Genomic DNA, 27,010 nt, shown 5'->3' with positions numbered 1-27,010 from the left:
AAAAAAAAAAAAAAAAATTCTACTCTGGCATTCTCCCTTAAATGAAGAGAAGTTCATCCCTTATAATGCCCTGAATAACCCTGGAAAGGCCTCCCAGTTGCAGCAGGATGTACAAAATATACCTTTTAGTGTTTCTCACTTCCAACATTTGTAAGAATGATGTCTCATCTGATATGCCAAAAACCTAGGGTTAAAGCAACACCTATTAACCAATTTGCTCATCTTTAATACTAATGGGAGTTGTGTATGCCTGTGAAGAATTAATAGGATTTTCTGAGCAAGCAGCAAGGAGAATGACTCATGCTAATGGTCATTACACAAGAACACCGAGAGGACTGTAACGTCACGCTCATGAGCAAGCATATGTTGTTCAGGGAAAATAAGCTAAGCACCTTCAAAATCCAATGGCTGTGTTAAATCCCATGACATCTGCCTAAATATCTATGGGTTTTTAAAGGCAGCTTCTTAGCCTCGCCAGTCTTACAGCATTGCTGACACCACTACTCAAAATAAACAGATCTAAGGGAACTTTCTACAACTCAGCTTTTCAGTAACTCAGAATCTTACTTGGTTTCAGTCTGTAAGCTTTTGCGTAACTATTGAAACAACATGGTTAAACACAAGAAATGAATGCAGCAGGCACTGCATATTTCTGAAGAGCTAGATTTTGCTCCCCTCCCAGTGATATGGCTGCTGCATGTCTCTGAATGAGTCATCCATGCAGGGGAAATACCTCCAAATTAGCAGATTAGGAACAGCAGATCATACAGACTTGGGCACAATGTCATGGCTACGCTCCTTCCAGATCCAAGCTCTCTATGCACATGCAGCTCTGATGACCTTGGACTGCATGTCCTAGTACATACTCCTTCCAGAGTCAAGCAGCTCAGATTCTCAACACAATGCTCCACTTGGACAAAAAATTGTTCTCCTACAAGGGTCTACTTTTCCTTGTGCACACAAGCCAGTGGCAAAGTCTGCAAAGTGGGGAGTACAGATAGGGGAGAGAAAAGCAAAGGCACGTAGCGCTGGTGTGCCCACCCAAGCTAGCAATACCGCCAGAGGCACGGGCAGAAGGCAGGTCCTGGCCTTCATTGCACATCCATACCAGGACACAGGTGTGTAAACCTATCACATAAGGATTGCATAATTCAGTGTAAGTTAAGTGTTCATTAATGAGCAGAGGCTACCACAAATTATTAGCGAAAACAATCTAATACGGGGAAATCCTGAATAAACATGACCTGTTTTAATAATAGGCAGCCCATGCTTTTGGGCCAAGAAATTATGCACGTTATCCCAGGCATAAGAGTTACTGAGCTATAAATAGTAACAGGTCCACTACTAGTATTAGAAAAGACAAACCTAGGAATACACTTGTTTGCATAAGTTGCAGTTCATCTTATTTGGTAAAACTATAAATGTCCTAATTTGCTTTTAAAAGTAAAATCAATTGTAAATTTATTTAGACCAATTTACCTGCCTGCCTGTTGTACATCACTGGGCCTGTATTGATTGTTTGAGATGGAACTCATTCCAAATTGTATTGATTTAATTCATTAGCAAATTTTTAGCGAAACATATTTTGTGGTTTCAGGGCAGAAGTACATAAAGCTCCATTTAGAGACTGCAGGACTGAAGCAGGGGGTAGGGTTTCTCCAGTGAATAAGATTTACAACCAGCAATAATATGAATCACCTGTTTCAGACAGAAGAACCATTTTCTAAACAATAAATAAGAAAAACTAGGAGTGGAAAAAGCCTAGATACATTGATAGGGGAAAAAAAATCCAGTTGGTGAAATAAGAATGCGGTTAATAACTCATAAATAGCACAGTGTATTGGTCGTTTTAACAGACATTTTGATTTATGGATTTAAGTGCCTAAAATAGCTCAACAATTTATAAAGCATCTTAAAATCAACAGATCATGAGTAGATTCATCTGGCTTTACAGCAAGGCAGTTGAGCTGCATTTGTTACCTTGGTAACTGAAGGTACCTCAGTTACCATGGCTACAGCTCCTTTAAAATATGGTTGGCAATTCCTCACTCCCCAACTTTTGTGACTATTTTGAAAAGGAAAAAAAAAAAATCCTAGTACTATGTCAACACTTGCATTGAGACAAAAGGTCTGCAAAATGCAAATTTTCTCAGCCTGCAAGGCCAGTTTAAGAATAAGCTAATATTTCTGCTGCAAATCTTTAGCTCGCTGGGAGACTCTGTCATGAAGAGCTTGATCATCACATACTCAGCGCAATACTTCACATCAAAAACCAGCTCTACTGCTCACTGGAAGAAATGGTGCAGAAATGGACTCCTACCACATTGCATTTTCTCGGTGTAGCAAGGTTCCCCACCACAGGGCAGCTGCCTGGATTGATGGGAAAAAAAGAGTCAGAAATCCTGGGTTCTTGTTTCTGAGGCAAAGGAGGTGGCAACAAGGAGTGCATTCACCTCCCCCGACTCCAGTCAGTACCCGAGACAGGCTTCCTATACAGTCCAGAAAGGACAGCTTTATGCAGGAAACAATTTACTACACTGAAATCAGTGTCCTCTGAATTATCCTGAGGTTAGAGGGGCATTTATGTTGCTAAGTTGCAAGTAATGTGCTTAGGGAAGTTGCTTGCACCTAATGCATCAGGATGAGAAAAGGGCTTTTCCACCTTTCCGGAAAATTGTGCAACCTTGATCTGAAGCACAGGGCATTCAAGGAAGAGGTCACAGTGGGAAGCTGCCTTTTTCTCCTCATTGAGGTTATACTGCAAGTTAAATATAAAAATACTTCAAGCTCTGACTAAGAAATAAATAATAATTTTAAAAAAAAAATCACAAACTTTGATTTTGGCACCTTTTAATTACCCAACTAGTTCTACATTTTAAAATCATCTTTAACTTTTTGTGCCTGGGAAGCAGTTTCTTGTGCTTTCCTACAACATTCACTTGCACACAGTTCATGCCCTAAGCAGGCCTGTGGCAGCGCACAATTGCCACAAATCACTGAAGAATTAGAAATGGAGTGGGTGAAAATAACCCCTCTAGGGTGCATGCTATTTTCCATCCTTGCTGGCTAACAGAATATCTAGCTTGAACGCAAGTCCAGGCTTTCTCCTCTGTTCTTTGACTTCACCTCCAGGCCCCTCTCCCCCATCTCTTTGTTTTCTGTAGCTGACTGCATTCACCTTCCTTACTACCCACAAGTCTATGAATTGCTTTTTTTCAAAGAAGTCAGCATTACAGACCACTTTTTATTTTTAAAGACCTTATTTCTAAGTAGATTTTTGTATGTAACTGTTTGCCCAAGCTCTTCTTTAAGCAAAGAAGGGCATGCTGCAGAAGGACATGGGACAGCAGTCTGTCTCGCATTCAGGAGAGAAAATACAACTCATCCAGATGTTCCCAGAGAGAAGTTACATTCTTGGAATCAATGCATGTCTGACGTCAGTTCATTTCATCCATTTCCTTTTAATTTTTTTTATGCAGTTTTGTGCCTGTTCTGTGGCAATACTTGCTACGGAAGGTTTCAAAAAAGTGATTAGGGATTTCTGGTGATTCACAGTTAATGAGTCTCCAAACCAAAATCTCCTTAAGGGCCAGATTTTCATAAGCTGGCAGTCTGATCCTGCTAAAATATCAGATAAGAAATCTTAGTGTTGAGAACTTCAGAGTCTTATGACAAAATATCGAAGTCACTAGAAAGGGTAGTGGAAAAGTTCTCACCCTTCTCTAACCCAGAGTAGCCATTTCTAGAGGTATTGATGTAGCAGAGTTGCACAAAGAAGAACAAAACTCTGAGAGCCTACACAAATCTACAGCACTGCCCCCCATCCTTTACACACCCACACCCCCTACCACCACATTTGCTATGTGTGGGGACTCACTGCACTGCGAAGTTAAAAGAAAGAGCATGGCTGAAAGACTGAGCTGGAATTTCACAACCAGATGGCTTTGAACTCCACAAACACAAGTTCTGGGGGACTATATCTTGGCCAACAGACACAGTATCCTAACAACAGCTCAGCACTCAGAATCTGACAGTCTTATCCGTCCCTGTGGAAGTCTGGATATTAAGACATGTTTTGAATGATATCCCCTAATTTTGCCCCAATCTAAGACCTCAATACTGGTAACTGTATGGTCAAAGTTAAAACAACATACTTGAGAAATACAGGCTCTAACCTTCGAGCCTTACAATCACCTCGTCTATGGAACAGTAGTATCTATTTGTTTTGCCTTACAAAACAGTTGTAGAGATTGATACCTATATTAACATTTCAACAGCACTTTCAAGGCATAGAGTGTTCCACACTGTTAAATGCTATGCAATATTTCAGGTTCTTCGTAGTGCAGGTAGATGCATAATATTCAAACAGAGCTATTTCAAATGAAAGATATTTCCTTTATGTTGGAGGATAGCATTCAGAAACTAAGTTGGTTCTTCAACCACAGTTCACATTATAGCTGCATGTGCACTTGAATAAACTGAAGAAATGCAAATACACCACAGATGATACAGCCAGAATGCAGCAAACAACAAAAGATGAGAGGATCCTATTATCGCACAAGATGTTGAGTGTACTGCAGGACACAAGCTAAACACGGTTAAATAATATTGCTAGCAAACCTCTTAAAATACTGTAAATTCCTTTCATCTTATGTAGAAAACAATTTTCCTCTAGGTTCAGGCTATGACTTACCTTGTGTTCCTTTTCTAATCTTTCCATCTTTCTTTTAACCTTGACTGCAGGAGAGGTTGTTTTTAGAAGTGTTTGGTTGTTGCTTATGCAATACACCTCACAGTAGGTGTTTAAAGGTCTCCTTTTCTCAGTAGTGCTGAGCCTTTTACAGCCCCAACTAAAAGGGGTTAACAGAGAGAGGTACCTAGTGCAGCTCCCTAGCACCAAATGAGATGGTGGATCTCACAGTAGCTGCCTGCAAAGGGCTGTTGGGAGCCCTTTTGAACTGCTGTGAGCACGATGACAATGCTGTGCCATCAGCCCTGCAGCACTACCCCTGGAAATCCTCTCTCTGCAAGAACTTCACAGCTGCTAATGTTGAACTGGCTTATGGGAGGGGTGGTCCCTACGTGTAACTGATAGCCAAGTTAGTATCACAGGTGTTATATGTGACTCATCCATTTAGCCTTAAAAAAGTAACAATGAGGACAATTTTTTTTTAGTCGCTCTCCTGCATATAAGCACAGAGTTTTTGCGTGTCTGTAGGTATGCACTAGTGTAGCTAGTCTGGGTATAGCGAATATACACAGTAGGAGAAAATATTTTACCAGGGAAAGGATGATACAACCCTCTCCTTTAAATCAGCATAGTGCTGTCAGCAAGGGGAGTGGGAATGTGCACTAACTGCCCTCTGCTGCATACCATGATAGGTGCTCGTGCGATGGCAGGTGCCCTTGTGAGTTTGGGTTGTAGCTGTCCTATCTCTTCCTGAGGTTTTCTGTGGTCACAGTATGCCTTGTAATTACTGGAAGTCCTGGACAGGCACATGATTTGCCACAGTATTTCAGAGGTACCTTCGCGGACAAAAAAAGAACTAACTAGAGCTTCTGTGCCAAACCCAAACTGATTCTTTTTATGTAGGCAAACTCAAACTCTGGAAGGCATCTTTGAAATGTAAAGTGCTGCCTAAGTTTAAAAGAGTTACTAGAACATCCTAGAAAATAGGAAACCTAACTAGTGTTATCAAGCTCCACCGCAAAAGGACATTTTCCTTGTTTTTCGCATACGGGAGCAATAATTTCTTAAGGCAAAGATACAGACAGTACTTAAAGAGTTTAAGATGACACCCTAGGATACTTAAAACACACTAAGGTGCACACGATTGAGAAAAAAAATACCTTTCCCTAAATATCATATATGTACTTGATCACAAAACAGTAGAATCTCACCATGAAGAAAACAAGCCATTAATTGGCTTAAACCTTGAATAGACACTTTGAAAGAAGCATATTTTAAGTCAGAAAAGCAGCCCAACAAAAGCCTAAGCTTTCAAGTGTATTCAGTCTTCCTCTCCCTACGCCCCAACAGTGTTCTGAGGAAGAATTAATCTTAAGCTCTCTCCTGGAACTGAGAATTTGTGAATTTCCATGGAGACTAATAAACTCCAGGGATATCTGGATAGAAGAAGTTCAGATTGTACACCAGAGCAGTTCTATGAGGTTTGAGAAGTGAGGTTTGATGACTTGAGAAGCTTATTTTAACATAAATTGCTCCTTTAGAAAACAAATTACTCTGATGCTCAGAAGACATTAAAAAAAAAAAAAAAGAAAAAAAGAGTTATTGGGGAAGCAAAGTGTGTGACCACCTGAACAGGAGACTGGCACAAAGTGGCCGCCTTATGGTTCCAATTGTTTACTGCTGGCACATTTAAGAGTCGAGCCACAGAAACATAGGCATAAACACTCTCCTCTTCAGAGAGACAGTAGAACTGATGTTGACAAAAGACGGTGATGAAATGCCAGATATCACCACCACAGCCCCTTCATTCACTGGCACGGTAAATTTGGAAACACAGCAGAGAAGGGATCTGTAGGTAGGAGACTATAGCAAGTATACATCTTGTACCTGGGAATGAGTGAAGCAGAACTCCACAAAGGGAAATTATTAGTAGTAAAAACTGAGGCAAGAATTTGCGCTGCAGAGGGCTTATGTTCAGTTTTTGGAATAGGAATCAGAGTGGATCTTGTGCAGCAACACTGCACGGATCAACCTGCATTCAGACAGTAGAAGCAAACCTCCTGTCCATAGCGTGATTACAGGGCAAAATACCTGGAAGCCCATGCTGCATCCCGAGTGCTAGGAGTGAGGCAGGTGATCCTCTTGGCTGGCCCCGAGTCTGTCCTCCTGGTAAAGCCTCCTTCCAGAGAATGGTGTCCCCAGGATGATGCCTCTCTGCCTGGGAGGAGCAGCCCTGGCAGATCTGGAAGAGAGGAGAGGGGCTGTGGCTAGCAGAGGGAAAGGCAACACAGGACAGGAGTCAAGGGCTAGGAAGAACCCTTCCTCTCCTTGCTTATGAGTGGAAAAGGCCTGGAAACACAGCGCTCCGGAAAGAGTCACAGGAGGGATTTGATGCTGCAGAGATGCTATGACACTGAGGCCATTTCTGTAAGGCCTCTGGTCCCCGCAGGCAGCCTCTATCTTCCTCTGGGTGGCAGGTCCCTCCCATTCAGGGGGTCTTTCTTAATCCAAGGCCACCCCTAGTAATGGTAGCTATCCTGTCAGGGCTGTGCACAAGAGAGGAGAATGGGCCCCTTTGCCAGTTCGGCATGCTACAGCCAGGCATCCCCACAGTCCTTGAGACAGGTATTAGATACGTAATATATAAACATGTATTTATATTTAACACATTTGTATGTATAATTTAGCATATTATAGTTTTTATATATATTATATAAGAGTATGATGTATTATTGTATCTATATTATAAATATTACATAGGACATTGTATGTAACCTATAATATATACCATATATTATTGTAATAGAGTACAGTATAACTAATACACACACAAGTATATAAGTGTGTCTGTATTTATAATTATATTTCTATATTAATCTTATTCTATATTTATGTATATACAAAAGATTGATTCTCTTTATTCCACCATCGGTGACACACATCTTCATATATACTTAGGATTTTATTATTGAGTAGAAATTTGCAGCCACTCTGCCACAGCAAGTGAATTTTGAAACTCTTCAGCTGCTTGTGGGACTAGCACTGGGGAAGAATCCTGTATTTTGGGGCATTACCATGAATATATGGATTACCATTCCTAGGGCAAGAGATCCTGTGTTGTGAGCAACATAACACCTTACTGAGAACTTGCTCTTAAAAAAAACAGTCAGCACTAAGTCCAATACCCTCAATCTTGTTGGTCTGAGCCAAGACAGACTATATGACAAAGGCTATTTTGGAAGTTGCCTCCAAAAACCTACCAACACAGTTTTATAAGTTACTTTGTCACTAATTTGGATATCCAAAATGGCTCATAGCCAGTCAAAACCTAGTATTGGCAAAGATTGTTGTCAGTGGAGAATTTGTATGAGCGAGGATGCTCCCATCCTGTGCATATCCTTGCACAAATTAAGCTGTGCAATAGACTCTGCCTAACTGGGGAATGAAAGTATTCTTTGCTTTCCAAAATACTTTCTCATTTGCTTTAATAGTTGTTGGAGTTTCTTAATGTTTTATAACAACTGACTAAAATTATGGGACCAGATAATTTGGATATTTGATATTTAGGTTTTGTAGAGCAAAGGCACAAAAGGTCTCAATATTTTGTAACATATTTAGGCCATCTAGGAGCTTAACAGGGCTTTTCTGCTACACACTGCACAATGGTAAGGAAAGAACTGTGGCCATAATGCTTTAAAAGCACAAACTGGTAGCTATGGGTTAAGCTAAGTGAACACTATGGGAGGAAAAGTGTCTACAACACACTGCTCGTCATAATCTGGAAAATAAAAAAGTTAATGAAAAACGTTTTCACTGAATAATGTGAAATTGTCTAAAATGAAGCAGTCATTGAAATGTCTGGGGTTTAATGCCTCATTTTCAACCGCGTTGTTAAGAAGCCTGGCTTTTCAGGGACTACATCATCTGTGACATCCATCCACATAAACTGCAGTGAAAACAGGAAATCCTGAGCTCAACATTTAGTGGCACCAAAGGGATCCCAGGGCTTCCAGTTTTTCAGAGTGATGAGTTATTTTGAGTGCCTCAGTTCTGAGGTGCTCAGCTCAACTATCAGATGGTAAACACTCAGCTGCTCCCGGAATTTAAAGCTCTTTGGAACATCTCTTGCAGAGTCGTCAGAAACTGAGGTTTCAAAAATCCATGGTCAAATATGAAAAAGGTTGGTCTGTGTCTCCAAAGAGGAATTCTATCACAATTACTTTTGCTACAATATTGCTTTGGGAGATAAATTTGCAGGCATGCAGACCCAAATTGCTCACCTCTGGGGGCTGATGCCTTCTTGATCCTCCCCTTAGTCCTACATAGGAGCTGCCAGCATCCTATTGACTGACACACCCTACCAGCTCTTGGTGAGCGCACGTGGAAGACGTGCAGGTAGATTTCACACCCTGTCCAAGGGTGATTATGTAGCCAGCCTACCCACATTTTAAACTACTAAAGATTTGACAGCTGCTTATTTTAATTTGTCTTGAAGCAGAAGCATTATTGTCTGAATACAAACATGATCTGGAACACACTCCAAATATCTTAGCTTAAAAAACACAGGAAGAAAAGTCAGCCTTGTATGTTAGGTTGAGGAGTTCTGTATTCAGGACAAAGCCTTGCTGTGTATTTCAGGTGTTTCCTTGTGGAGTTTTGCACTCAATACTTCCACACATTGGAGTGCTTCCTCTTGCAAAAAAATAAGCAAGCAGGGCATGCTCTTTCTAACGGAGCTGGAGACCACCGAGCACCCTCTGCCTACTTCAGACTTGTAACAATTTCAATTTTTTCTCGGGTGCTGGTGTGCAGCTGAGTTTGGTGAATCAAACCCCACTGACGGTGGGCCCTGAAAGGCTACAGAATATGTCTCCTGCTCTATGAAAGGCTTCTAGCACCACTCTAAAAGTAGGTTTGAGAGAGGATGTACTCCTTATAAGCATGAGCATGTGAATTAAGCCACCTTTGGGCAAGTCACAGTGCAGAAGCTGTAACAAAAAGGGAAAAAAATAGTCTTGCTACCCCACAAAGAGTCCCAGGACTCATGTAGCCTACAGCTAAATTCAAGTCAAAGGAATGCCTAAGTTAGCAACTTTACGAGAGAGAGAGTGTGTGTATGCACACTTTTATGCATGCGAGAAAGTAAAACTTGTCAACCAATTATCTCTGTAGTTTCACATTTCCAAAATCAAAATGTGGGGCTTGGTCAGAGATACATACCTAACTTCATCTGGCTGCACTTGATCCTAACCATGAGTACGTGCATGATTTTTTATTCAGTTTGGAAGGAGAAAAATAAAAACTACTTCTAAACCATAAGAAGCCTCAGGTCTAAGCTGATTTTGCAAGTCTTTGGGTTTTCCCAGTTGGATTCTGTCTAGCTCTAGTCAGGAATTCCCCTTTGTCAAGGAATTGCATAAGAAATGACTTTTCTCTTCCCACCAGGAAGGACTGGCAGCAAGTCAGAGAGGAAGTGTGATTTTCTCAGGAGATAAAATAGCGTCCAGAACAAAGGTGGTGAGGTGAGATCCTGAAAAACCTAATGCATGACACTACCACCAGGCATTGCTACAAAACTCTCCTTTTCAGTTTATAAGAGAAAGTGTGCAGAATCAAAAAAAAGTTACCTACTGCCTAACAGAAAAAGACTGAAAAACCTAGCAATAATGGGCAATTAAAGTTCCCGGGTTTCATTTGTCATGTGTTAGTTTATGTTCCAGTGTCTGAGATGTTACATGACTTTCTCAGTTTCTTTAATTCTAGAGCATTTGACAGAACTGACAGCATGAAAGTGTGTGGCATCATGTGAAAATGAGATTAATAATTATATTGAATTTATGCAGCAAAAGCATGAGCATATGAAAACAGGAGTCTAGGACTCATGGAACATTTTAATGTTTAGTGGTTGTTAGCTTGCAAAAGAAGGAAAACATCTGCAAATTTCTAAATCCTTAGCTGTCTGTGATGGATAGGACAAAAGCGAACAAGCTTAAAATGTAGCAAAGATGATTTAGGTTAGGCATTAGAAAGAAAAAAATACAGATAAAATATGGTGAAGCACTGGGATAAATTCCCTGCAGAATGTCTACAATATTCAACATTGGAGGTCCTTAATAACAGTCAATACAGCTATCTTTCAGGAACGATCAAAGACTGTGCTTTGGGACAGGGGAATGACATTTGGAGGTCCCTACCAAATGTACATTTCTGCAGTCCCTCAAAGAGACGGAAGAGTTACTTTCAACACTTACAGCTCCTTCTGCAGTGTCCCATATACCCAGCTGCAGAAGTCTTGGGGCCCTTTTGGATCAGGAATCTATATATGTTAAGATAAGAATTTCCCATTGAGCTGTTGCTGAGCAATATGAAACATTTCTTACTCCCACCATACTGTCTCCACATAGTTCTCACTACCAGCCAGACTAGGGAGCTAGCAAGGAAGCCTGCAAAATAAATTCACATCTCTTCTGTGACAATGTTCCTATTAAATCACAAGATTTAATCTATCCCAGATGAAACTGGAAAACTTGCCTGTGACCTACAAAGAACCATTCCAACCTTTGCGTGGTGACCAGCTGGCTGGCCATGTGGTCACAGAGAAATACTGTACATACCACACTTCCGAGTTCTGATGCAGTCTTGCTTATCCCAGTAACTACCTTGTCAAAGCACATGGCTGCCTGCTAGGACTAACATTTGAGAGATCTGCTTCTAATTTATTTATTGCAATGTCAACACCGAATAACTTAAGCATATTTTCCACAGATGACTGCACATTTTTTTTAACACGCTGTTTCATGTCTGCGTGCCACTAAGCATTCCAAGATTTTTTTGCAAGCTGTCATATATTTTTTGGCATTACATAACCATTTCATCCATGAGCTGCTAGTGGACTTTTTAGCTAACTCTGGAGCAAGCTTTGTCTATCTGCAAGCCTACTTCTTCCATTTGTCTCAGCTAAGAAACATGAATTTGAATAATCTTGTGAGTGAACCAGTATGTTTGCTGATGTGAGCTTCTGTATCAATTGTCTTATCATCTCACTGAAAGAAGACAGACTGCCAAGATGGTCATCTGTCCCTTCACAGAGAAGAGCTTCGTGGTAACATCTGATTGGGCCCTCATATACTTATATCACACCTACAAAAGCAGAACTGGATTTTTCCCCTTGCAAATAATTTCAGTTTCATAATCATTGCTCAAAGGATCTCAAAACATCTTACATTAGGATTCTTAATGAAATATTGCAGAGGTCGCTTTTTGACAGAGTCCTAGCTTTTGCTCAGTTCCACAGCATTATCTGGTTGCTAGTATCATGTGCCTACATTTAGTCATTTGATCAGTCATACAGATTCAATATTTCTTTCAAAATTTCAACAGAATTACTTGCACATTTAAAATTAGTCATTTGTTTGAATCGGGGTCCATATCTCTAAGAAAGCCTGGAAAATCGGTCTTGACAGATAATAATGTGGTTATAAAGCAATATTTTAAAGCAGCTTTCATTTAACCCATACTTTGGCTGAGCTGCAGCAAAAAGATTTGTCTCTATTGTTGAACATTTTGGTGATACATGGACTAAGTTTTAAATGAAGAGTGGTTAAAGTATCGTTTTCAGATTAAAATAAAAACTAGGCAAAGCTTTGTGATTCAAGTCACAGATAGGCAAATGTTGGCAGCTTCATGCAGGTGTAATAGTTTTCAGAGACAAACCTCAAGCAGATGAACTACTGTAAAAGAAAGTTGGTAAGGTATTTGAAGAGATGCCTTGTGAATGGAAATCATGGAGTTTTATGCAGGTCTAGCAAAAAGCACAGGGATCTGGGTATATTTGAATTACTGATGCTTTGTAGAAAAACAACTGATGAGTTGCCAGCCCTGATCTGAAACTCTTCTGAGCCTAGCTTGTTCCTGCAAGATATACAGCATTTACCAGTCATAGACTTACTGAAAAATTACTAGACTTGGGATTTTTTGTTATTATCCCTGCCTGCTCCCGCACCCTCCTCCTCCATCCCCCCCCCAAAAAAACCCAACCCCAACATACTGGATCTCACTAGAGTTACAACATACTTTTCTGGAAGCCCCACAGCACTAATTTCTCCTTTGGAGACAAAGACGTATGGTGAGAGTGTTCTCATCTCCCATTTCAGTCTTGGCAAGCCCTGGATTCGCCTATGAGAGAAGCAGCAAATCTTATGCTGCTCATACAGACTAAGACGACAACTGCTTAGCTCCTATGCTTTGTTGGTTCAACAGGACCAGGAGAGTTATGATGTAGTGATTTAAATATTTTTGTTATTAAAACCAAAACTCACCAGAATAGATCAGTAGAAAGAGAGGGTGCCACTTCTATAGAAAATTTCCTGATGCTTCAACAGATGTAGTTGAAACAAAATGCCACCTTCCTCTGCCTTTCATCCAGAGGTTCAGGGAAGGGTAGAATTTCCTGAATTTGCCTGCAAAAGGATAGGAATTAAGAATCACCTTTTAAATATTTCTGTTAGCAGTTGCAAAGGGAGAGGCTGGCAAATCTTTTCTAAATGTGATCTGTTTCTTTTCTCCCATCTAGCTTGAGTGAGGATTGTTAAATGATTCTGAGCAGCATCAAAGGAGAAGAGCACCCGTCTGCGGCGTGCAGCTTCTACTAACTCACTCTGAACGCGTGATCTGGAATTAATTATGAACGGTGTGTCGTGTAGACCACTATGTCCTAGAAAACACACACTGAAGTTACTGAAACTTGACTTGCAAAAGCCATGCTGCTTCCACTGCCACCACCCACTTTTCTTGTTGTCTGTGGTCTAAGAGAGGTGTCTCTCTTATCAAAGACTCGGCCAAGGTCTCCCTTCCCAGGTCCTTGCTCCAGACATACATTGGGCTGGACACTGGACAGACATAAATTGGCAGACAGTCCCAAGCCCCAAAGAGTTTACTATCTCAATAAAAGAAAAAGTAGACAAAGGATGGTGCTAAAGATGCAGGCACACATGCTTGAAGACCAAGAATGTGTCAGTGGTGGAGGTTGGAAAAGAGCCTCAGTCATCTGATTTCTGTCCCGATGCTTTCATCACCAGCCTTCACTGCCCATCTGCATTGAAGCCTGGCAATTCCAGGCACTGTATCAATGAATTCTAGTAGGTTACTGGGCTTATTTGTTTAAAACAAAGCATAAAAAAGGTTTATCTCCAAGACCAAAACCATCTCAGTAATGCAAGATAAAGTGCTGTTTTAAAAACTGATTCCCAGAAGTAAAAAGCCACACCTGTGTATTTAATACTGTCTGGTCCAATCCTCAGACCTTTTTTCTGAGTGAGCCTAGCCTCCTAATCCTCATGTATTAGGTTTATTTGTGTTTTTAAGGCTGTTGGACTTTTGTTTTCTTTCCATGCTGAGTGGAAAGATACTGGCTTATTATTCATGAGAGGGTAGGTCTGATTCTGTTACCTTGCTCCTTTTACAGCTATGCAAAGCTGATGTGAAACACTACTATTCTGAATTAATTGGCACTTCATATTCACACTGCACTGGCAATAATGGCTAGGTTAGACATAGGGCAGTGGAGAAGCATGCCTTTGAGATAGATTTTGAGATAGATAGATTGATTTAATCAGAGGCAATATAAATTAGATGATGAAATTCTCCACTTATGGGCATGACGTCTTTTAGACCCTTTCAAAATAACCTTATTAAAATATATCTGCTATTAACAGAAATTATGCAGGAGTGTAATTTCTTCTCTCTCCAGAATGAAGACATTTTAATGTAACTTATATTTTAATCAAAATATCCCCTTTTAAAACCTCCTCTCTGCCTTCTCTCACGGCTTCTGTGGTTTTGGACAATCTGAGATTTCTCTTTGTTGGTATTAGAGCCAGAAGAAAGCAATGGCAGCAGCATCTCTAGTGAAATAGGAATCATTCACATGTGTCAAAGGAGATAAAAGAGTTTTGATCACTTCAAACACTTTACCTAGGTATTTTCTTTAATTATAGAAAATTTTAGCTGCCATTATGTAACTCAGCAGCACGTGACATCACTTCATAAAATCCTCACTCCTTTCCCCCAGCCCATTCAGATCCTAGGAAGAAGAGAAATTCTGTTGTAAAATGTAAGGAGAAAGAAGATTAAGAACGACTAAATAATACAAGAGCAATTCATTAGTGTTCAGGCCATTATTAGTGAAATAAAAAGAGATAGCCTTATTTTAAAAGACATTAGAACACTTACGAGTCCCATAGTCTTCACTAGATTTTATCAGGATTGCTCATCTCTGGACTTGACAAGCTAGCTGTTGGGCGTGATGGCTGACCTCTGTTGGCCTCTGACGGTGGGCCAGAGAGAGCTCTCTTTTTGACCCCTTTGGCATGAATGAATGCTGGTCTCCTTAGAAAACCATACTTGCTGAATTTGGTGCTATTGGATATTGCTTACAGCTTGCTAGATCTTATATCAGATAATTAACAAAGAAAAATATTCAGAAGACAAAAGGGGCGGGGGCAATCTAAATTTGGGATCACAAACATAAATCTATGCCAATGATACATTACGCATTCGTTTGCAGCAAGCTGCTAAATTTCTGTGTCCCAAGCAGCTGCAGGTGACAAATCTATCAGAGATGGGTGCCAGTGAATGAATTGTCAGGCCTGATTCTCAGGCATTTCTGCACCTCTTTGGATCAGCCAAGGGACTGGGGAACTGTAATGGGACCTTTATTAAAAGGCTGCTCTCCATTGTCTTCTCCTTTCAGCCTGTGCAGACTTTCTTCTAAGACAAAAAACAAGGGCCTTTCAATATTGAAGCATGGAATGACTAAGGAGCATTTTTACTTCCCAAATATAAAAAAGGTTTTAGGATTAGATAGTAATTCAACAGAGGAAAAAAAATTAAATTAGAGAAGAAATACTGGGATTCTTCCTGTCAATACCATTGCTCAGACATGGTTTTATGAAATCTCGAAAGCAGACCCACACTTCCAAAGTTGCAAAGCATTCAAGAACATGCCCATTCCTGCCAGAAGGGCTCTGGATGTTGTTAAATACAGATAGAAGGAAGCAAACGCTTCATGTTCATTTAGCAGGTGCTTCCTGCTCTGCTGAACTGGGAACTAAAAGTTCTCAATTCCCCTCTGAAGCCAAGGTGTGCACACACAAGGGCTAACAGCAAGAGAGATCATGGGTGTGATGTTCTCTACTGATAACGCTGCTAGCATGTACCACTGCAGAGAACTTAAATGTCCTGTCAGAATTGGTTATTTCTTACCTTTAATACAACAAAACATCACTTTTCAAGATACTTGCTGTGCAAGGTCAGCCTGAAGGTTGTCCTAAGCAGGAAAAACTCACTCAGGAGAGATACTCATATACACCAAGAGGAGAATTGCATTTTGAGTCAGCATAAAGAAAGGGGCCTTCTTCACAGACCCTTAAAATGCAAAATGGTTTTATTTCCCTCTCTGCTTCTTATCTGTGAGCGTTACCTGACTTAACAAAGTATCAGCATTTCCTTCTGCAGCTTGAATTCTCAGGGCTCTATGACTCTATGGTAAAACTCTGCTCCAGGCTGAAATAGAGCAGACATGCTGAGGCTGCTAGGAACGTTTTCCTGAGTTCTTAGTACAAGATGCTTTTTGTTTCTCATTTTAGCCATACTCAGACAATTGGGGTATTAACCTCTACCTAATTAAGCTCTGAGTGTTAACAATATCATACACAAACTGACTTTGACCACTAAAAATACTCTTCAACTTACTTTTCAGGGAAATTGTTGATATACTAAAGTCAGTAACATTAAAATGAAAGCATATAGAACCTGTACACATTTATCTAGGATCACAAAGCACATGACAAACATTAGCTGGTTTTTTTTTTTTAAGCTATTTTACAGATGGAGAACTGTGCATGGAGAAATTTCCCTGTTTAACAGGAGAATCTGATAAAAAGATACCCGCAGTCCTGCTTCTCAATTTCCCTACCCTCCAGATTGTTTATCTTCCAGACAACTATTTATATTAGACACTGATTTTAGCACATATCAGCACGTATATTAGATCATCACATAACAATGCTATGATAGCCTGAAGCATTTAGGGGACGGTACTGAGTTTTTTTAAATCTGTGACAATGGCTAGGTTCTGATCTCTTTGGCAACAAAGTTGGATTTGAAAAGCAGAAGAGCCTGTTTGCTTCTGTATCCTTCCAAGCTTATTTGCTCTTACTGGCCAAACACTGGCACAGGCTGCCAGAGAGGCTGTGGAATCTCCAACCTTGGAGATACTCAGACCTGGACTGGACAAGACCCTGAGCAACCTGCTCCAACTTTGAAGTTGTACCAAACGACCTCCAGAGGGCCCTTCCGACCTAAACAATTCTGTGATTTTATTCTCTGCCAGTTGTTCTGTATTCTATTAAATGGTTCACCTCAAACTGTGGCAAATCCTTGCTTTTGACTTTGTTTGCTAATACAGAAGGTCAAGCATAATTCTGCATTCAGGTCAACCCAGGAAAGCAGACAGGAGGAACTTCTTGATTGCAAGAGAGCTTTGGTAGCTTGAAGCATAGGTTATTTTTAACTGGTCTATTCCTTTGGCAGCAATTTCTTTTAGATTATTGCACTGCATTTACTGGCAACAGACAATTAGAAGAAACTAGTTCTTTTTAACCCCTATTTTGGCTACACTGCTGAAAAAGGGACATTATGAATAACAGGACACTATAAGAATATTCGAATAATTACCACAGTTGCTCATGCTCATGAAGACAGTGAAATATCATCTTATGTGATGTCTCTTGTCAAGGTGACGCACAAGACAAACAGGAAGATAACAGATGTAGGGAGTGAAATGGAAAGAGGTATTACCGTTACTGTACCACTCCAACACACAAAGAGACTTCTTAGATATATGCAAACTACTTTATTGATTAAAGGAGGATTGAGCAGAGGAACTGTGGTTACAAGAGCTGTGAATTTTGGCCTGACTGTACCTCTTAATCATCCTGGAATACCACCAAGATATCTCCTTTAGGCTGACGACAGCTGAGAGAGTTGGAGTTGTTCAGCCTGGAGAAGAGAAGGCTCCGGGGAGACCTCATCGCGGCCTTTCAATACTTAAAGGGGGCTTATAAGAAAGATGGGGACAGACTTTTTAGTAGGGCCTGTTGCAATAGGACAAGGGGTAATGGTTTTGAACTAAAAGAAAGTAGATTTAGACTAGATATAAGGAAGAAATTTTTTACGATGAGAGTGGTGAAACACTGGCACAGGTTGCCCAGAGAGGTGGTGGATGCCCCATCCCTGGAAACATTCAAGGTCAGGTGGGACGGGGCTCTGAGCAACCTGATCTAGTTGAAGATGTCCCTGGTCATTGCAGGGGGGTTGGACTAATGACCTTTAAAGGTCCCTTCCAACCCAAACTTTTCTATGAGTCTATGAAAAGCAGGAACTGAAGCAGAAGAGGCAAATACTCCTAAGATAAAGACTCATTGACTTTGGGGGTTGCTACCACCTTCACTGTAACTTGATTAACCAAACTGTAATCCAACAGCCTTAAAAAAGATTCATCTAGTTCTGGTACAAGTCTTACACTGTAATGAGAATCTCTTCAAGAAAACCTTGTCTGGTAAAATCCAATAGATGTGTCTCCTTTTGGATCAACTGACAGCCTTACCTGAAACCTCTTTCTTCCCCTCTCTGTCCCCCACCCCCAAAAGATCTGGAGAAGGCAAATGAGAACAGAGAAGATGTTTACTCTAGGAGAGCTTGGTTTGATATGTGACTGTTCCTCAACCTGTCCCTGGGATTTGGCAAGAACGGCTGACAATGCCAAGCAAGACTCCACTCCTCTCTGTAGAGCCCACCTGAGACTGCCACTAGTATTTACTAGCACATTACTGAGATCTGAAATACCACAACTATCACTAAGCTGGGAACAGGAGGCAGCCACCATACCACTGACACAATGCTGCAAAAAGACTCTTGCATGACAATTGTCCTAGGAGGTATGCTCTATCTTTAAGACCAGGAAGTAACAGAAGACCAAGTTCAGGAAGGTAGAATTTCAATATGTCCTTAACCTTAAATCTCACAGAAAGCTCTGAGATTTAAATGCTTGCTTAAATTTACACTCACACTAAAGTGCTATCTGTATAGGAATGGATGTTAGCATGTACTTATATACTGCTCTCCCTCCAAGTTTGAACATTAGGCTGTCTTTGCAGGTGAGACTTGGCATCTTTAGCCCACAGGAAGAAGGTTTAGTATTATCTTTAGTTTTAATACAGCTCTTGTCTCTCCCTGGTGTTTCAGAATGAAAGCCCCTGTACTTAACCTACTGTTTAACATTTCTCTCATATCTTTCTTTCCACAGTATGTGGCATTTGCCTCCCTTTTCTTCATTCTGGTCTCCATCACCACCTTCTGCCTCGAGACCCATGAGAGATTTAACCCCATTGTGAACAAGACAGAAACTGAATTCATCGGGAATGACACCCAGGTGCGGCACTACAGGGAAGCAGAGACTGAAGCTTTTCTCACCTACATCGAAGGCGTCTGTGTGGTCTGGTTTACATTTGAGTTCTTGATGAGAGTCACTTTCTGCCCAAACAAGGTGGAATTTATCAAAAACTCTTTGAACATCATTGACTTTGTGGCCATACTGCCTTTCTATCTAGAGGTTGGACTCAGTGGCCTGTCTTCCAAAGCTGCTAAGGATGTCCTAGGCTTCCTCCGCGTAGTCCGTTTTGTGCGAATCCTGCGAATTTTCAAGCTGACCCGCCACTTTGTTGGGTTGCGGGTCTTGGGACACACCCTCCGCGCCAGCACAAATGAATTCTTGCTGCTCATCATATTTTTGGCATTGGGCGTCTTAATCTTTGCCACGATGATCTATTATGCCGAGAGAATAGGTGCTAAACCAAATGACCCTAGTGCCAGTGAACACACACACTTTAAAAATATCCCCATCGGCTTTTGGTGGGCTGTTGTCACCATGACGACCCTGGGCTACGGAGACATGTATCCTCAGACTTGGTCAGGCATGCTGGTGGGGGCCCTCTGTGCTCTTGCTGGTGTGCTGACCATTGCCATGCCTGTCCCTGTCATTGTGAACAATTTCGGAATGTATTACTCCTTAGCTATGGCTAAGCAGAAGCTACCAAAGAAAAAAAAGAAGCATATCCCGAGGCCACCCCAGCTGGGATCCCCCAATTATTGTAAATCTGTCGTAAACTCTCCACACCACAGTACTCAGAGCGACACTTGCCCTCTGGCCCAAGAAGAAATTTTAGAAATTAACAGAGCAGGTAGGAAACCTCTTAGAGGAATGTCCATCTGACCGTTAACCTCCATCCCGCGTAGTGATTTAAGATTCAGCCAGACTGCTTTCTTAGAGCAATGGGTAGCACATTTATCCATTCTAGTCCCACCATCACACAGTGAATAATATGTGTGAAGTCTAGGTTGCAGGGACAAATGGTACAGTGGAGGCTGATCAGCAAAACTAAGGATGAGAGCACGCTCTAGGAGCCAAAACTTTGGTCCTGGTTAAGGGCATACAAGTCTCAAGATATTTTGAAGAGCTGTTACATCTAGTGGAAGAATTTTGAGAGTTCTACAGCTATGTTGCTGGACTGTGTAATGCATCTCAGAGGCTCCTGAGAGCTGAATGCTTCATAGAGCAGAGTAGGAGCCAAGTACTCAGCAATTACAGAGTTTTCTGACAAAACAGGGCTGGAATTCGAAACAGCCAGATGCTTTCTCATTTGTTCCCATTTGGGACCTTTCAGCTGTTTTAAATGGCAGATATTGTACATCTCATTACAGAAACTAGGTGCCTAGTAAGTTGAAGGGACAACTTCATGCATATTCATGAGACAATCCCGTCTCTTTCTGATGATTAACTGCAAAGTAGAACAACAGCTCAAATTCTTGACACTAATGCAAAATGACTCACTCTGAGACAAGACTAGATGTAAGGATGTTTATTCCATGGCATGCAAATCAATCTATTCTATAATATTCCACTAGAATTTAGCATTTAGAACTATGAAGAGTTTTGAACCACATTTTCTAAAACATGCTCCTTTTGCAAGTATGGGTTGGTGAGATACAGCTCTTTCAACCTTCTGGCAGCAAAGGCCAACTGAAAAAGGTCTGACTGGTCATTACTGGCCAGTTTGGCCTAAACAGTGATTGCCTCATAATATGGTATTCTTATTTTTAATTATACTGATTCATGTTAGCAATAGGTGAAACCAGAGCAAAATTAATCATACTAATTCTACTGGGAGGGGGGAGGGAAATGGAAAAAATACTAGTCACCATGGAATATATTATAATATCCCATGGCTAGTGGTTAATTATGGGAATATCTCAGTTTTATGAGAATCCTCCTATAGCACATAAAGTTACGGGGCTCCAATTTAATTATTTAAACCCCATAATCTACCTCTACCCATGGAATATCACTATTTATTCTATGGAGTAATTTCGAAGTAGATAACCATGTTGAAAACAAAGCCAACTTCATTTTTGGCAGATGTTCCAGCCAAGTTGCATAGTAGACATTCTTCAGCCTATTCAGAATACCCCCTCTGTTGTATTAGATAGAACAGATTGCCAGCCAAGTGATTTTAACTGACATCTAGTCAAAAAAGAGATGTTTTGAAAGAGCTAGCATATACCTATGATGGTCTTGTGTTATCATTTTTTTACTTTGAAGAAAATTCTAATTTGTTACTCATTGTGAGTGAGGTACTCTCTCGTCATCTCATAGCCATGCATGTTGATGTCATTGTGAGAGGCACAAAGAAAGTGAGACTTTCCTTTGTGTGTGACTTCACCAATGCCAATGCTAATTTTGGAGGGGGAGAGCTGGTGGGAACCTTTTTCTTCTTTTCTATTCTCTTCTCTCTTCTTTTCTTATTTCTTTTCCCTTTTGTGCAACTATGTAAAATCCATTCAGAAGGTAAATAGCTTTCTTTTTTTTTTGTTAAAAGCTATTCCATCGCAACAGGCCAATCACAATTCACATGACTGATAGACTGTCTCTTTCTTATTGTAACTTTGGCGCATAAGCGTATGGTTTTATCATCCATTCCCCTCAGGTTGCAAATGCTTATCACAACTCATGTCCAAGCAGCAAACTTCCTCATCAGTAGATGTCTTTGTGGCATCATGTATCAAGAGGGAAAGAGGGCACAAACAATATTGCATGTCTCCTACTGTAAGCGATATGCCAACTACCCACTTGTAATGCGCAAGAGATGCCAGACTCGAGTACTTTAGCAGTCAGCTACACAGTGACTTTCTTCTCAGAAATCCCTTGCTTTATAAAGTTCCTTCCATTACCTACCCTGGTCCTCTCTGGGAACTAGAGGACTAAGAACTCTACGAGTTCAGTGCAATTCCACACTGGTATCCTGAGAATACGTGTAATTTTGGTTCAATGTGGAACTGTTTTGCCACCATCAGTGCTCTAAAATCAGCTGTTACCACAATATCCATGAAGTATTGATAGTAACAGCAACTTATCTATTTCTGCAATAATTAAGAGAGACTATTTTTGTATACGTATACAAGCATATATATTTTAAGAAGTAACAAAGCACACTTATACTTCAGCTAACAAAATGGACTCGGCAACACTGTTGCTGGAGTTCTGTTTCTGATAATTATTATGCACCACTAGCAGCAAAAAATATTGCCTGCATCTCTTAGCTTCCTAATAGGGAAAGATCTATATGTGTGCAAGAGAAAAGTAAAAAATAGTAAGTAAGATCAGAACCGAACTGTTAAAACAAGATCTGCATTGCCTTGGATGTTGATGTTCACTTATGTAATGTGAAGCATTCGTAGTTTCCGGAACAAGTCAGTGCCTATAACCTGCACATTATATGAAAACAGAGACTTGCAAGCAGTGAATCTTTCCCATACTGTAAAATATTTGGATTGGTTAACAGCATCTAACTGTAAACAACCAGTTAACATTGTATTAGGAACACAGAATGGATGCCTAACGTTTCTAAAATAATGCCTGAGTTGTCCAAGATATTTCTTGTAATTTTTAACTGTAAAGCTTCAGTGTGACAGTGTCTAGGTGACATAAGGTCATATGATGTATATCTAATACAGTATTCCAAAAGAAGCCTGTTTAGCTGCTCAGGTGTAAAGGACATCACATGAAGTGATTAATTCCATATATTATGTGTGGTGGAATGATTAAACACTTCACAAAACAGTGATGAGTATGAAATAGTTCCACATATGACTATCCCTCCATAGCCCTCTCATGCACTGAGTCAGCAGTTCACAGCTGTTCTCGGTCCATACACACAGGGCCAAGGGGGCTCTACGGAGAGCTCTGCACAGCCACGGCCCAGTGTCTCCTCTCAGGCTAAGGAGCACTTTCCTGGCACGGACATGCAAACAGCAGAACTTTGCCCACAGGCTGCACAGCTGCTGCCAATGATGCTATGGTCATTTGCAGGCAAAGCAAAGATGGTTTGAATTTAAATTCTGGTAGGTTTGAATTAAATTTTTAAATTGTCCCCAACACTCTCAGCAGCTCAGTCCTGGGCTAATCTACACCTGGCAGGAGGGTATCCTTAAATAACAGCACATGATTTTAATTTGATATAAAGAATGTCAGAGTTTGATTCTACCACGCCTCCCCTCTCTGCAGCAAACCTTCCTGCTCTCCATCCCATCTGATCCCGTCAATGGGTGGCTGGGAAAGCAGCAGAAGGGGAGGAAAGGCACTTCAGAGTAGAGGATGGCAGAGCTACTGCTGCAGGCAGGCCTTCACCAGCAGCATTAAGAAAATAGAGATTTCCTCTATACAAAAAATCTTCTTTAAGGCAGTTTCTGATGCCTGTAAATTCTCAAGATACTGCTTATATAGCGCCTGCAGGAACTGGGCCTGATACAAAGGAGCAGATCTCACCTGACCAATTCGACTAAAACTCCTTGACCCGGGGATATCTCAGATTATAGAGGACCAGGTGTCCCCTCACTTAAAATATACACACCAAGTTCTAGCATTACCATGTCAAACTATTAACTTTGCTATGTTGCAGTGTTGTTTACATGCCCCATTCAAGATCAGGGCTTCATTTTGCCATTGTTATATATGTGACAACCACTATATTACAATCAAATACCTGACAGGCTAAGTAGACAGCAAAGAGAAAATGGAAGTAATCTCCAGTATTTTCAATTGACACAGGGCTTAATTTAATTGAGCAAGATCACTTGAAAGGTCTGTGGCAAAGCCACTAGTTGTACATAACTAAATAAGCATCAGTCAACCATAGTCTGCTGTGCTGCAGTGTCTTTTATCTAAAGACTTCTGAGTATTCCAAACAGTCAGTATCATAACAGAAGCAAAACAGAAAAAGCCAGTTTCAACCACCTAAATGTAGCTGATTTCTGTCCCAAACCACACACTGTCCTGCAGATATAAGTAATTTATCTCAGGTACACATAGTGAAATACTTTATGGTACAAGTTTGTAAGAAAACCTCAAAACATGCAAAATAAATCTTGAAAGCTCTCAGTTTTGTTTTGAAAGTGTTACTCAGCTCTTCAGTCCCTCTCTTCTGTGAGCTGTGTGCTTACCTGAAGGGTAGGTTGACTGCCTGGTTACATCTTAAAGTTGCCATAGGATGAAGCGGTGAATGTCATTTTCCAACACTTTAAAAGAAATTTAGAATATGAATGGAATTCATAACTTCATTTGATGTCTACAGTACTGTCTGGTGCCACAGAGCAATGGTCTTAAGAATGCATCCATAATACATAAGCACAGGTGATGGGTTATTTTGGGGTTGTTCAGAGATCTACTCCAACCTTTTATTGTTTTCATATATATATTTACAACACCAGCACACACAGTGTTTATATTGACTTTAATATGGCCAAAATGAGAATTTCTCACCTCTCTGATCCCCTCTGCATGCAGCTTCACTTAAGCTATACTCCAAGGATATCGTATCTTCATACAAATGTATTGTGCAGCCTTTTCCACAGTGTACTGATGGCAAAATTCTCTACTCATTGCATAACTGTAAAATATGGAAGAAATATTACTAGAATTCAGGTGCCTAAGAGGAGAGGGAAAATGTCTGTCATTACTAATACAGTCTTTAGCTTCAGAAAAACTTCTGTGGTTGTTTTACTTACCTGCCAAAAAAACAATTTTTCATAACCCACTCCTCAACTATCCCTATGTCTGAATAGTTAAAGCAATCCAAGTCTATCGCTGACAGAGAGGAACTACACAGTTATAGTGACTCCAGTGTACTCCATGGTCAGATGAACTGGAGCAAGCTGTGACATTAGGAACCTATTATTTCAATGCAATTTCCTGAGAGAGAGCTGATCTCCTTTTAAAGAAATAATGTGGAATTACCCATTTCAGCTTTATCACTCATGCTTTCTGAAGGAGCTGCTCTTTTTTCAGGGCTTCATTTTTCATCCCTTCTGTCACCATAACCTAAATAACCTGTATTCCTTGTGCAACACACCGGTTCTAACGTCAGAAGTGTGCTGAGCACTGTAATTCTAGCGCCAACGCTCCGTGGGAGCTGAGGACTCTTGGCAGTTCTTGTCACAGGCCCATTATGCTGCCTAACATTTCGCTGTAGTTTGTGAACTTCAGTGGCTTTTATGGATAGCAAAGCATTGTTAAAGCCGTAGGTACATAGTCACTGTGGTGGTCCTTCAATCCACAGGGAAGCAAATTCTCTGATCAAATGCCTTTGAACATTAAAAAAAAAAACTCATCTAATTTTAGTGTCATAAAACCTTTGACCCTCTCTGTAAGATGGACAGTAGACAGCAATGTCACTGCAAAGAGTTTAGGTCTGTTTCAGCGCAAAAGACTTTGATGTTTAAATGTGTTGGACATAAAAAATACTAAAAAGGCAGTGGAAAAGGTAATAGGGAGATGGTTTTTCTTTCCTAGTCTTCCTAGCCTTTAAAAATCCAAAATTCATCACTCCAAAATAGCAAATGAGGTAACGATCACATCTTAATGTCATTGAAGATGGAGTCCTCTGGATCTAATGTAGAAATTGTAACAGCTCAAAATAAAAGGAATAACGCTCAGTTCTTCTCATCTAACTTAAGATGCATTTGCCTGAGGTCCCCCTTATATTGGAATAAGAGTCAGGCAGTCTCGGAGAGTAATTCACTCATTTGTGATCTGAATTGCCCTCTGGAAGTGGCTTTCTCCATAAGTGATCTCAGGTGACTGCAGCTCTAACTTAAGATCCTCAGTTAAGTGCCTACAGTTAGGTGGAAGCAATTTGGATCAATTCCTTGCTCCCTGCCCTGTGTGGCATTTCTGCAATCTCATAGCTTTGGATCACACGCAAAGCAGAATTTATAACTAATATAATGTAATACTTTATTGTGCAATTATTTATGTGTCATTTCCTGTAGAGATACAACCGGTGGGTGCCACTTGTACTACAGTGCTTGTTTACTTTAGAATTTGAGTAAAAAATAACATCCTCTATACCAAGTCATTTGAAAACAAAAAGGAGGAGCTATGAATTCAAGCACAGCGCTTTGGTTTTCCCATTTTTCCCTAGCACTATGTGAGACATTAAAAAAATAATAAATTAAAAAAAAATCTCCCCACACAGCCCCCTGTGGTCTGGCCACAGCCAGGGATAAGCGTGTGTAGGGGCAGGACTGCACTAAGCTGAAAAGCAATTGCAGAACTAAACAATAAATCTAAGGACTTTTCATGCCTTAATAACTTAATGAGCACGAGGCACTTTTAGTGATGGGAAAACACAGATACAAGCAATCCAGCCACATAAGGCCAACCTGTGCCAATCCTCCAGCACAAGACAGACGTAAATATGGTAAATCCTCTTTCTCAAGCACGTGCCTGCCACTGCAGCTCCCATGCCATCCAGTGCAGAATACGTTCCTGGGATACAAAAGAGGTACTCTTGCCATCTCTCCCTTCTGCTGGACTGAGTATGACTGGTGTTTGCAGCACAGGTGCAACAAAAGGCACCTCTGTGCAAGAAGTACATCTCTGCTGCAGTAGAACTAGATAGACGGGATGACTTACCCTTTACCACAAAAGGCAAGGGACAAAAGGGTCTAGGGTGTGAGGTCCCAGTTCTGTGCCCAGTCCACTTGCTTATGTCCCTCTTACTCTGTACTTGCTGGAAATTTTCTCCAAGCCTTTTGGCTACTTGCTTGTCTGTTAATAAGCACAAAGCCGAAATAACAAGCAATCTACCATTTCTGCTGTCATTGTTCTTTGTATTCATCCATGCTCCATGTCTCAGACACCTTCCA

General features: G+C 40.7%; 1 protein-coding gene across 2 annotated transcripts in view; it reads left to right on the top strand.

Annotated features, from left to right (window-relative positions):
* KCNC1 (potassium voltage-gated channel subfamily C member 1) overlaps positions 1-27,010 on the top strand; it is a 116,443-nt gene that overhangs the window by 77,789 nt on the left and 11,644 nt on the right. For both annotated transcript variants that reach the window (XM_019474524.1, XM_009288769.2), the window contains exon 2: positions 19,056-19,989. In XM_019474524.1, the coding sequence (XP_019330069.1) occupies positions 19,056-19,989 (934 nt within the window). The remainder of the gene's footprint in view (positions 1-19,055; positions 19,990-27,010) is intronic.

Source organism: Aptenodytes forsteri, unplaced genomic scaffold (genome assembly GCF_000699145.1).
Source record: "Aptenodytes forsteri isolate BGI_AS27 unplaced genomic scaffold, ASM69914v1 Scaffold8, whole genome shotgun sequence".
Classification (NCBI taxonomy): Eukaryota; Metazoa; Chordata; class Aves; order Sphenisciformes; family Spheniscidae; genus Aptenodytes; species Aptenodytes forsteri.
The sequence above is the reverse complement of the archived record's forward strand: the minus strand, read 5'-3'. Positions and strand labels throughout refer to the sequence as shown.